At 37.4% G+C, this 13,461-nt stretch overlaps 1 protein-coding gene across 6 annotated transcripts in view; it reads right to left on the bottom strand.

Moving 5' to 3' along the window:
- Window positions 1–786: 786 nt before the first annotated feature.
- rasal2 (RAS protein activator like 2) overlaps window positions 787–13,461 on the bottom strand; it is an 86,054-nt gene continuing 73,379 nt past the window's right edge. For all 6 annotated transcript variants that reach the window (XM_046850863.1, XM_046850861.1, XM_046850862.1 and 3 more), the window contains 5 exons: window positions 12,591–13,440; window positions 11,939–12,070; window positions 11,516–11,718; window positions 9,453–9,540; window positions 787–2,118 (listed from right to left, as the gene is read on the bottom strand). In XM_046850863.1, the coding sequence (XP_046706819.1) occupies window positions 1,951–2,118; window positions 9,453–9,540; window positions 11,516–11,718; window positions 11,939–12,070; window positions 12,591–13,440 (1,441 nt within the window). In that variant the 3' untranslated portion in view covers window positions 787–1,950. The remainder of the gene's footprint in view (window positions 2,119–9,452; window positions 9,541–11,515; window positions 11,719–11,938; window positions 12,071–12,590; window positions 13,441–13,461) is intronic.

Here is a 13,461-nt window from a genome sequence, read left to right on the forward strand (position 1 = left end):
AAGGAGGCAGATCAGATAAGAGAGTGGGTGCCTACTAATAATCCGTACATACACTTGTCTCCGGATAAAAAGCTTCTTAGGATATCGCAGAAAACAATCAAACATACTTGATGTAATGATTAGCAAACAAACAGAAGTACAGGTTACAGTTGGGCTAGAAATTCAGATGTCACAACTTACAGAGAATGTAGAAACTGTTGAGCAAGAAATTCAGGAAATCTTGAAAGAAGTTCCAGATCAATTATAGCCAAAACAGATGTCCAATTGCCATATCAGAGACAGTATCCCCATCCAACCTGACCTAGCTTTAGAGTATTTGCAATGAAAAATGAAGCCTTTAATTGATGACTAATGTGCTTTAACCAAAGGGTACTTATGTACATGTGATATTTAACTTTTTATTATTATAATTTTTAATAAAAAAAAAATATAGACATTTCTATAATTCAGTTTTTCAATTTGTCTTTATGGGATATTGAGTGTAGATTAATGAGGGGAAAAAAAGGGCCTGAATACTTTCTGAATGCACTGTATAATAACCTCAGAAATGCTATGCTAAAATATTTCTAAAGAAGAGTTGGTAGAACATGGTTACTCTCAATCTTTGATCAGAACTGGCTCCTAAAGCAGTATGCAATTTTAACAATAACCATTGTGGTTTTAAGATAATATATGCTGACATGTGGAACATAATATAAGAGGGGAATTCCATGCACTGAAACAATGTAAATATTACATTTTTTAAGGAACACATTAAATTTAAACTCAAATTAAAATAATCTAACATTTGAGTCTCAACCACTTTATTCCCTGCAATTTTGTCATAATGTTACAAAACAGTGACAATGGCAAAAAAGCATTTAGCATTTGCTACAAAATAGATTACATTAACATGAAGCCATTGTGGCATAACAGTGTGATTTAACAGTAGTCATTGGTAAACGTTAAATAAGATAGCAAACAAGCAGGAATTTGAACGTAAGTGATGATCCAACAGAATATCTATTTGACCACCATTGTTTAAAGCAGCAGGAAGTTAAGAGTGCCAACTTTGGTTTAGTTAGATCTATTTATTAGGCTATGAATAAAATGGAAAAAAAATCGCTAGAGCTAGCTCAACACTGCACTTAACCTACATTAAAATCAAAGGGAAAAAGCAGAAAACATACTTAATAGATTATCTGGCCAAAATTAGGTGGAAACCAGATCATCACACCCATATGTGGGTCTTCCTAAACTGTTGCCACAATGTGTCCACAAACCTGTAGTCATATAGAGTAGCAGGAAAGGTAGATGACAAATCTTTGTATTTTCAATCATACATTTTTTCACTGGTGTAAAGCTAAAATGACTCCCTCCCTCCCCATAACAACTAGGTGATTTATGTACTAAACTTGCCCATAAATCAGAGAACATGACATCAAAAACAAGAAAATAAAACTAAGAATTTAAATGGGAGATCAAAAGCATAGAAAATTTTGGTTATAAAATTGAGTGCATAAACCTGCCTTCTATTTGTGTGCCCACATTAGAAAGCACTTCAAAACTCTTCTGTCTGCATCTATAGCATGTCTTCTAAAACAGTCCCATTATCTTATATGTACATATCCTCAATGACAAATCAGTATATCAATCCTTAAAATCTTTTAATATTGTAGTCTTAACTCACATGTATGGCATTTTCAGTATTTAAAACATAAAACCACTGATTTAGAGTGATAGTATATCTCTAAACAAATAAAAAATCCTCTAAACAGAAGCACTGAATACTCCATTCTGTACAAATCTGATGCAAGATACAATATATAAACATTTTGTAACCAGACATTCCTTAAAAATTATTTTGTAGCATGGCCACCGACTCTGCATTTTAGTCCAAAGTCTACATGGAGATAGTGATCACATGTCTGAGAATTAAGTAACACATTTTGACAGGTGCAAACATCCTGATCAGCAGCCGCTGTTCTTGAACTCTCCATTCTCAGTGATGGAGAGCTTGGTAGGATTAGCGGGTGAGAGGCCATTGCAAAGGTTGTGCATGCTGTAGCGCTCTTTGACCTGACTGAGGGCGCTCATGAGGCGAGAGTTAGCAGCGTCAAGGGAGCTGATCCGCTTTTCCTATAAAACAGACACAAACATTTAATATAATTAAAAGAAAAGTGTACAAAACATTTATTTTTACAATCACAAAATGAATAAGCTAAAAGATGGACATGAGTAGTGTTGGACCACAGCCTTGGTGCATTTGTTTAAAGAACTGTACTCTAAGACAAATGTACATTATTGACAAACTTAACATACAAATAGAAAAGGTAAACATGAAAACATGCAAGATCAAAGATTTATTGCAAACTGCAGACAACTGGGCTGGGGGACAAGAGAGGTAGGATACAGCACTCTGGAAAGCAGCCAAAGCTCAAGCACACAAGCTAAGTGTGACTCCTTTAACACACATTTTTCAATATAACCATAGTAAAAACTCACAACTAGGGCTGCACGATCTGGGAAAAATGTCTTGTTGCGATTATTGTGGTCAATATTGCGATATGCGATTGCGATATAATAAATGGTATCATGAGTCCACTTGATTGGTAATCAAGGAAATTGCACAGTTTAGTGATAATGCTAAAATGTGTATTTGAAAACTATAATTTTTTTTAATTATTACATTTTTTACAAAATGAAAGAACATTTGCATTAATGCAAAAAGTTTTTTTTCCAAGGTACAGCAAAATTTAAAAAAACAATAAATAAAAAAATACAAAACTGCAAAAAGTGAGTAAAAAATAAAAGAAAGCTCGGTCTGTTTAACCATCACCTGTCGTCTCTTTCCTTCAACCCGGTGTGAGATCTGTTACAGATTTATCATATTGCCACGTAATGTAGCAACTTTCATTTAACAAATCTTGCACAGTTCCTCTCTCTGCTCAGTGATGACGATGTTAAATCTAAAATATTGGCATATAACAGAGGTAGCGTTTTTTTGTGTGTGTGGCTACCAGCCCAGTGTCAGGCTGCTCTGCATCCATCTTCACCTGATCTCGGCGCCACACACCGGAAAGTCACGTGACCACACACGCCACACGTGCACTGCCTAAACTGAGACAATCTGGGTTTTTTGGGGGTTTTTTTTGCGGCGCGAAAACCGCACAAGCTGACATCGCGATTGTGATACAATTAATCGTGCAGCACTACTCATAACCAAGCAAGTATTAATACTTTGACCAAGTAAGAATAATGAATAGAATAAGCCTAGTTTAAGAGAAATGAATTGATCCTTGACCACAATGTCCACCTCTCAGCTGCAGCAAGCAGTCTTTACCATTTATTACATTATCAAACTGCCATTACATAAGTGTTAATACAATGGACTGAATAGAAACTACCCATAATCACAATGGAAAGTCATGATCACTGGGTAAAATGGGTAAAGTCACAGATACATTTGTGACTAATTACAACGCCCATTTTGCCCAGTGATCTGCCACAAACTGTTCCTAAAATACATGACATGAGACAATTAGACAGTAAATAAACAACATTATATTTATTTGGTTTCCTTTATGAGCTTGTTTTGGGTTTATTGTACTTATTGTTTATTGTTTGCTGAGCCAGAGCTTTAAATTCCCTGGTGCTGAGGAAAATTATTTGTTAAATGCTATTGAAATTGGGTTAAACAGGGGTTTTGGTCCACTTCAGAAAAGTGATTCTGTATAGCTGTATGTTAGCCTTCATAGTGTTAAAAACTTCTTCTAAATATTATGTGATTGAAAAGACCCTCTTTTCTCAAATGGACATCATTTGCTGCTGTGTGCTGTTAAGAACTCCCTGCACTGAGTTAATGTCATTATATGTCTGATGCTTAGTAGAAATAAGAGTACAGTTTGCATACAATGTAATTAATCATTCAATATGTTCAGATGCAGCTACTTCATTATCATGGCAATGTACATTATCTTACAAAATTGAGTACACCCCACACATTTCAGCAACCGTTTTAGTAAATCTTCTCAAGAGACGATGATACTATATAGCAGTACAGATTTACGGTCCTCTGAAAATAACAACATGCAGCCATTATTTTATGAAATAAATATGATATTTGAATTATTATTTTAATATAATTAAAATTATGAATAAATAAATATTAAAAAGGCAAAATAAAAACCTTTAGTGCAACAAACTATATGACTTTCAAACTATATGACTTTCTTTCTTTACTCAGATATAATAAATAAATAAACTCCACTGAAAAATACTTTGTAATCATTTGTTTTACTGATGCGTCAAATCTCAGATCAGCACCATAATCCGCCATGCCGCACACATCAGACAATTAACCCTCTGAGGTCAACAAATGCGCTGATGTGTTTTGTGGCATTTTTTCCTCATAACACCGAAACAAACTTAAATTACTCTGTCTTTTTTATCATACAGATAAGAGAAATACATCATTTGAATCTGTAAATCTGTATTAGTATTAGATTAAATATTTTAATCGATTGACAGCCCTAATATTAATACGTCCAGTTACCAGTGTGACACTAAAACATATAGTAACACTAAAACATGTAGTAATGGGTACTTTTTTGCTTAAGTACACGTCAGAGCTCAAATTTCTTTACTTTAACTTGATTAAAAAGGTATAGTCAGTACTTCAACTTTTACTGGAGTATTTTAAAACATGAGTTAAAAACACGATACACAAATTTGTATGGTCCTGTCAAGTTGGACAAAAACATGAACATGATGAATGTGATGAACATGTGGCTTTGCATGGTTAAGTGACACACTTAGGGTGTACTCACTTTTGTTGCCAGCTATTTTGACAATAATGGCTGTATGTTGAGTTATTTTCAGAGGACAGTAAATCTGTACTGCTATACAAGCTGCACATTGACTACTCTGAAATATAAGTATATAAATATAAATAATATAAATAAGTTTATTTTCTATAGTATTGCCCCTTAAGAAGATAAATTAAAATGGTTGCTGAAATGTGAGGGGTGTACTAACTTTTATGAGATACTGTACACCAGAATTACATAACCTGCTACTGGATGTTGGTATCTGTACATTTTACATGTGCAGGTAAAGGAGTGTGACTTTGCCTGTACTGGGATCAATGCAACCCTAGTTACAACAATTTATTTAGAGTTTGAGCATTTCAACCTTTATCCTAATCACTCTTGTTTCATAAATTCCATGTGTATACTTTCTGTTTGAACTCTTCTCGAATATAACTGCTAATTTGTTTGCAGTTTCAACTTTTGTGTTAAGTAGAGTTCTTTGATGTTGTTTTTGCCGCTTCCTTGCCAATATTTTTTTCCATCTTAAACCAAACCTTTTTTTTGCTGGTGTATTTAATGTAAGCCATGATACAAACTGCCTCTAACTTTGTTTTAGAGACATCAATACCCTACAGAGGAGAAAAATATTTGTTAAAAATGCAACGTCCTGCTTAAATGAAGGAGTCAAAGCACTATGTTAGATTTACAGCAGACCACATTATTATTATACTGGTAATATATTTATTATTATGAAAAGCAAATACTTTTGAGTATGTCACTCCTTCCTTTTTCTAAACTGTATGTAGGAAACTGTACTATTGATTCTCACTCAGGGGTTAAACCTGAAAACAAAAAAACTGAAGTTGTAGCCAGGCATGGATGTTGGGTTTGGGTGTTGCTCACAATCATAGCTGTCGTGCGGCAGTTCCAGAGTGTGATGCACTACTCATACTTGCCTGTGTACATAACCTGAGCACGTTTAGAGACCTGCAGTTGAGTGGGACACAGTTACAACAAGCCCTCAGCCTTTCTCTCTCTCTCATATATATATATATATATATATATATATATATATATATATATATATATATATATATATATACACAGTGGAACCCGGTTATGTCGATGTCGTAGGGGGTCGCCAAAAAGCATCGAGGTAACCGATGATCGAGATAAACAAAAATCAAAATGGCGGCAATATATTAACGTGCTTGAAATTTCTTTATGTACATGATGTGCGTTAATAAATGAGAATGTGCATGCACGTGTTTTTGGAGGGTTTTTTACACAACAGCGTTGCCGCGATTTGTTTTATGAAGTCATGCTATAAAAATTTACATGTTTGTTAACAACAAAAGGCATAAGTGCACCTACTAACAGCAGAGATTTACCAGTATACAATACAAACCACCGTCCATTCTCCATACAAACCTTTATTATATTCTCCAACATTATAAACACACAGATCGCTCAAAAAAAAAAAAAAAAAAAAACAGCGGCTGCACAGTGCACAGTGCCCACATGTGGAAAAAAAGAAAAATAAACAGTAACTAAGTTTCTGAAAACTTATGACCATCAGGCTGAAGTAATCCGCACAAACACACAAAACAAAGTGTCCGAAAAAACTTACGTCCGCGATGCCGAGGGGAGAGAGAGAGAGAGAGAGAGAGAGAGAGAGAGAGAGTTTGTGAATGGAAATTAAAAAATACCGCGACCGGCACGGCGCGAAGCCGGAAAAAAACCCCGGAAGATCCAAAACCGAACCCGAAACCAAAAGCGAGGACAGAAAAGTCTCAAAGCGTGAGCGTGAAGGGGCGTGGCAGGTGCTTTCGGACACTTTCTCTGAAGCTCCGGCTTCAACTCCTTACCGAGAGCCGTGCTCCTTACCCTGCTCGCACGCCGGTAAGGAGCACGGCTCTCTCAGTAAGGAGCGAGCCGCCGGTAAGGAGTTGAAGCCGGGGCGCGCGCTCGCGTTCATCGCATAACATTTAACAAAAAAATGCATATGTGCACTTACTAACAGCAGAGATTCACCAGTATACAATACAAACACCTGTAGTATCTGTAAGGTTTGATTTTTCCGCCACTTCGCGAGTTCTTCTGCGGCTGCACAGTGCCGATCGACATAACTGACGTTAACATTTATAATTTTTCCCCTCTTGTGCTCGAGATATTAGGGTTCAGCGACATAAAAAAGTCGACATAACCGATAAAAAATGCTTAGAAAAAGCGAGAATTTGGCGGTTCCACTTCAAAACGTCGACTTAATAGGGTTGTCGAGGTAACCGAGGCGAGATAACCGGGTTCCACTGTATATGTATATATATATATATATATATATATATATATATATATATATATATATATATATATATATATATATATATATATATATATATATATATATATATATATATACACACAGTACAGAGTTTTCTTTATTTTCATGACTATGAAAATTGTAGAGTCACACTGAAGGCATCAAAACTATGAATTAACACATGGAATTATATCCATAACAAAAAAGTAAACTGAAAATATGTCATATTGTAGGTTCTTCAAAGTAGGCATCAAGAGAATGCCAAGAGAATGCAATCTAAGCAAAGGTGGCTACTTTGAAGAACTTACAATATGACATATTTTCAGTTTAATTTTTTGTTATGTATATAATTCCATATATAATTCCACATGTGTTAATTCATAGTTTTGATGCCTTCAGTGTGACTCTACAATTTTCATAGTCATGAAAATAAAGAGAACTCTTTGAATGAGAAGGTGTGTCCAAACTTTTGGTCTGTACTGTATATATATATATATATATATATATATATATATATATATATATATATATATATATATATATATATACACACACACACACACATCTTCTTCTTCTTCTTCTTCTTTCGTCTCCATACCCTCTGTCCTCTACATCTGCCTCTTTCACACCAACTACCTACATGTCTTTCCTCACCACATCCATAAACCTCCTCCTTGGTCTTCCTCTTTTCCTCCTTCCTGGCATTCTCCAACCGATATACCCCATGTCCCTCCTCTGCACATGTCCAAACCATCTCAATCTCGCCTCCCTCACCGTGTCTCCAAAACGTCCTACATGCGCTGTCCTTCTAATAAACTCATTTCTAATCCTGTCCATCGTGGTCACTCCCAACAAAAACCTCAACATCTTCAACTCTGCTACCTCCAGCTCCACCTCCTGTCTTTTACTCAATGCCACTGTCTCTAATACAACATCACAGGTCTCACCACAGTCCTATAAACGTTCCCTTTTACTCTTGCAGACACTCTTCAATCACAAATCACTTCTGTCACTCTTCTCCACTTCTTCACTCCTCTAACACACTCTCTATTACTTTGCAGTGTTGACCCCAGGTACCTGATCTCCTCCACCTTCTCCACCTCTTCTCCCTGTAACCGCACCACTCCACTGCCCTCCATCTCATTTACACACATGTACTCTGTCTTACTCCTACTGACTTTCATTCCCTTTTCTCCAAAGTGTATCTCCACCTCTCCAGGCTCTTCTCAACCTGCTCCCTACTCTCACCACAAATCACAATATCATCCGCAAACATCATAGTCTATGGAGACTCCTGTCTGACCTCGTCCATCAACGTGTCCATCAAACTGCCAATCCTTGATGCAGTCGACCGTTCCTACTGCACACTTCACTGCTGTCACACTGTCCTAATACAAGTCCTGCACCACCCTCACATACTTCTCTGACACACCTGACTTTCTCATACAATACCACAACTCCTCTCTTGCCACTCTGTCGTATGCTTTCTCTAAATCCACAAATACACACTGCAACTCCTTCTGACCTTCTCTATACTTCTCCATCAACATTCTCAGAGCAAATAAGGCATCTGTGGTGCTCTTCCTCGGCATGAAACCATACTGTTGTGCAAAGATGTTCACCTCCTCCCTCAGTCTGGTTTCCACTACTCTTCCCCATAACTTCATGGTGTGACTGATCAACTTAATTCCCCTGTAGTTACTGCAAGTCTGCACATCTTTCTTTTTCTTAAAGATCGGTACCAGCACACTCCTTTTCCATTCCTCAGGCATCTTCTCACCTTCCAGGATCTTGTTAAACAACCTGGATAAAAACTCCAATGCCATCCCTCCTAAACATCTCCATGATTCTACCGGTATGTCATCTGGTCCAACGACTTTCCACTCTTCATCCTCTTAATCGCTGCTCTCACTTCCTCCTTACTAATCCTATCCACTTCCTGCTTCACCATCTCCACATCTCCATCCTTTATTGCTCTAACTTGCAGTACATCCTTCCCAGCTCGGTCTCTCTGCCTGGCCAATTTGTACAAATCCTTTTCTCCTTCCTTACTGTCTAACTTCTCATACAGCTCCTCATATGCCTTTTCCTTGGCTTTCACCACATCCCTCTTTACCTGCTGCCACATCTCCTTGTACTCCTGCCTACTTTTCTCCTCACTCTGTCGATCCCACTTCTGTTTTGCCAACCTCTTTCTCCTTATGCTCTCCTGCACTTCCTCATTCCACCACCACGTCTCCTTGTCTTCCTTTCTATTTCCAGATGTCACTTCAAGTACCATAAAAACATCAAATATACAGGTAAACCTGGTGACAAATGTTCATGATTGGTGCTTTACCTACCTGTGCATCTATGATCTTCTGCTTTGCATCTATAACTGCCTGCATCTCTGCATGGTCTCTTTTCAGCTCCTCCTCCACTATCATTAACCTGTTGTGATAGATATATATATATATATATATATATATATATATATATATATATATATATATATATACACAGAGAGAGAGAGAGAGAGAGAGAGAGAGAGAGAGAGAGAGAGAGAGAGAGAGAGAGAACGGGGATGTATTGACATGTCTTTAAATGAGAATTCTGTTAAATGCCACAGTATTATAAAATAAGAACAGCAACATGAGGAGAGAAGCAAAAGATTCCGAAATGGCATGTATTGCACTAATACACAAGAAATAAACATTAAAGCAGATTTAAAACATCATAACATTTAATTGCAGCATGTGCAGAACAGCAAAAAACAGAGCATTTTAATAAATGTTTTAACTTTAGAATTAGATAGAATATAATGGATAAAATAATTTGTAATAGAATGAAATGGAATGCAAATTTTGTTATAAAAGCAGCACACTGGATGTGCTAATTTACATCAATATTATGACGCAAAACTGAATATTTTAAATAGTAATAACTTGACTTGGACCATGCCATTTGTGAAGTTTGAGGAAAGGGTTTAACCACAGGCATATTTTATTTCAAAGAGTAATTGAACACAGATCTGATATTTCTCAACAACCAAAATAATTACACATTTTAAAGGTCATAATGCTGCATATTGCATCTGTAAACTGTAACTGTGTATATAGGAAACAAGTAACTACTGCTACACAGACAAAAAAATATTTTATTTACTTTTAGGGCTGTTGCTATCGATTTATCGTATTTTACCGATTATTTCAACAATTAATCGGGTAATCGGATAAAGAAGATAAGAAAATCAAAATATAAATACATAAAGAATATAAATACATAAAAAAATTATAAATAAAAATTTATTTCAGATTACTCTTTGAAAAAAAAACAAAAAAATAAATAAAAATGAAACGCATGTTTTAGTTTGAAATGATCCCAAACTTTAGAAACTTTCACTTGTCACTTTCTTTGGACTGAATCCGATGAAAGCCCGTTTCTGCCACATAGAAAAATGTTTGCCTAATTCAGATTTTTTTTTTCCTTACAATTCTGCCTTTTTCTCGCAATTCTGCCTTTTTTTCGTAAACATGCAACATTTCAAGTGCATCCACCGGGACCCATGTTGTTGGCCTGAAGTATGAAGGTCTATGAATGAGGCCTCCTCTGCTACACCTGTCTTGTTCCGTCTCCTCCAGAGCTGATTGTTAGACAGAGTTCTTTAAAGAGACTGGAAGCTTAAATTTTTTTGAGTTTAACGGGTGGTGCGTGAGTAATAAAGTTCCATGAGAAATGCTCTGCTCTGTGTGCAGTTAAATAGACTCAATTAATTTTTGTAATTGAATTACTTGAGGAATCGTTACAGCCCTAATTACTTTACTTAGTTATTTATTTAATAAACCAGAATGAATCCTGAATCTGAAATTGAACATCAAGAACATCAGGAACAACAACTACAGCAGGATGTGTCTATATGGTAAGGACTGAACAAAGTTATCACTCCCTCACATCCAAAAACACGGTTCTTTGGAGACATTCTTCTTAAGCAAGTGCTGTACAGCGCTGCCAACGACTTCAGTCACCGAATAGAGCACGATGATTGGCATTCTCTTTATCTCCCTCTGGCTGCTGTGTGAGCATGCTCTTCTGGGAGGAGTGCCCTTACAAATAATTACACCCTTCATGATGTCATGAAAGCCCATACTTAAAAATAATAATAATAATAAAAAGATCAATAAAGTTTAGGGAACCTATACAAATCCAGCAGGATGATGAATCTGGCACAAAAATATGTCGGTCACAAATAGTTTTTTAAACTTTGGTCTTGTTTAGAATCCATCCAACTCTTTAAAACTGTAAATAGCTTTAACCCCCCTTTAAATAATTGTGGCGTTTACAATACATAAAAATGTCAGAGTGGCCCATCTGGAAACTGAGTTTGACATTCACTTTGCATTGAATTTAGTATATTGTACACACATACCTGCAGATAATGCTCTTCATTTGGCTGTCTTTCTCGTCCTGTTGCCGATGCAAACGTTCCTCACTTTCCTCCAGGCGAGTCTTGTACTCCAGCAACAGCCTCTGCATTTGCTGCTCTTGTGCCACAAGCCGCCGTTCATACTCTTCTAAGCGGCGACCAGACACACGCAGCCTCTCTTTCAGCTTTATGATCTCTTGCTCATACTACATTAGTTAATAATAGTAAGAAAAAAAGAAAAATATTAAATCTACATTTTTATACATATAAAGGTGAAAATAATTTATTGATCAATTACTGTACAGTCTATTAAGTATCATAATACTAAGTAAACATTTTTTTGTGATGTCATGCCAAATTTAAATATCAGAAAATGTTTTGTATTTTTTTTGGAGCAGTTTTATCTCTAGGAGCTTCGATGAGTACCTTCTCCACATGCCTGCTTTCCTTCTTGCTCCTTCCTTCCTCCTCATCCTCCTCGTACTGGCCATTATTCAGGACCCATGCTGCCGTACGCTCCACAGGGGACATGGTGACTGACTCGACAGGAGAGTGAACCTATGGGCGCGCACACACACACACACACACACACACACACACACACACACACACACACACACACACACACACACACACACACCCATAGTATTTAGTTTACACATAATATATAGTTTAATATATTGAAATTCTGTAAAGCAAAGATGCTTTCAAAAAGAATACAATTACAGGTATGAGGTTGACAAAATACATGGTTTAACTTAGGATGGTGTGGAACAAGTCAAGTGTCCTGCACATAGCACAGACTTGACCTCAGAAAAACATATTTAGAATGATTTGAAGCACCCACTGTGGACCTGGCCCTCTTGCCAAACATCAGTACCTGAATTTACTTATGCTCTTGTGTCTAAATGGGCAAAAATTCCTAGGGTCACATTTTAGAATTTCTTTCCTAAAAGAGTGGAGGCTGTTATAACAGCAGAGGGAAAACAACTATATCCCTGTCCATGGTTTTGGAATGTGATGTTAAATCAGGTGTCCACATACTTTTCGCAATACATATAGAAATTAATGTGCATACCTGTCTGTTAGTTCTGTTGCTTGGAATGGGACTGTCTCGAGAGCAGAATGACTGTTGTCTGGAGCAAGCTTCACCTTGCTGTTGAGAGTCTGTATGGACACTGCTGCTGCTGTGCTGTGAGGTGCCATGTGGTAATGAGCGTGACATCCCTTCATTTGCCCTACTTTGCTGTTCCACCTTTACAATGTGAGCTGTACCCGCACCACTCTGCCTAGCCACAGCCATTACTTGTGGCCCTGACTGGGTGTCAACTAAAGCTGTATGCCAGCAGAGAGAGTGTTTTTCCTCCTCTTCCTGATTAGTGGTGGAGGGCAAACTTTTCCTGGGTGTATTGCTAGGGCTGGCACTGTGTGAGCTTGCTGTGCTCAGGTTCTCTGAGCTGGAGTGGGCCTGAAGCAGCATCTGTGCTGAGTGCAGTGCGTGAGTGTTGCTTAGCTGGTATACAGGGTTCTTAAAGCAGAGCGGCTGTAGACTGCGCTGCTGGCTCATCGATGGTTGCAGAGGCCGGCGTACTTGTGGTGCACTCTGAGGTATGTTTTCCCTTAGTGTGACCACTTTGGCCTGCTGTTGCTGTGGATGGTGATGATGGAGGTGTGGGAGAGGGGGAGGAAGTGGGCCAATGGATGCTTGTGAACCTATGCGGCCAATTCTTGATGAGGCTTCATGAAGAAGCTGAGAGTCCTGTAGGTCCATCAGGGAGATGCTGCGCCCATTAGAGAGGTGGCTCTTTTGCTCCTTGTCAGAGAAGCTCATGCTATGCAGGGATTGCTGTTGGCACAGTAAGGGGGGCTTTTCATGTGGCAGAACATCTGCATGTTCATGAACTGGAAATTTTTCATTTTGAATTTCACTGTAAAAAAATTAAATAAAA

This window comes from Silurus meridionalis, chromosome 6, assembly GCF_014805685.1.
Source record: "Silurus meridionalis isolate SWU-2019-XX chromosome 6, ASM1480568v1, whole genome shotgun sequence".
NCBI classification, from domain to species: domain Eukaryota; kingdom Metazoa; phylum Chordata; class Actinopteri; order Siluriformes; family Siluridae; genus Silurus; species Silurus meridionalis.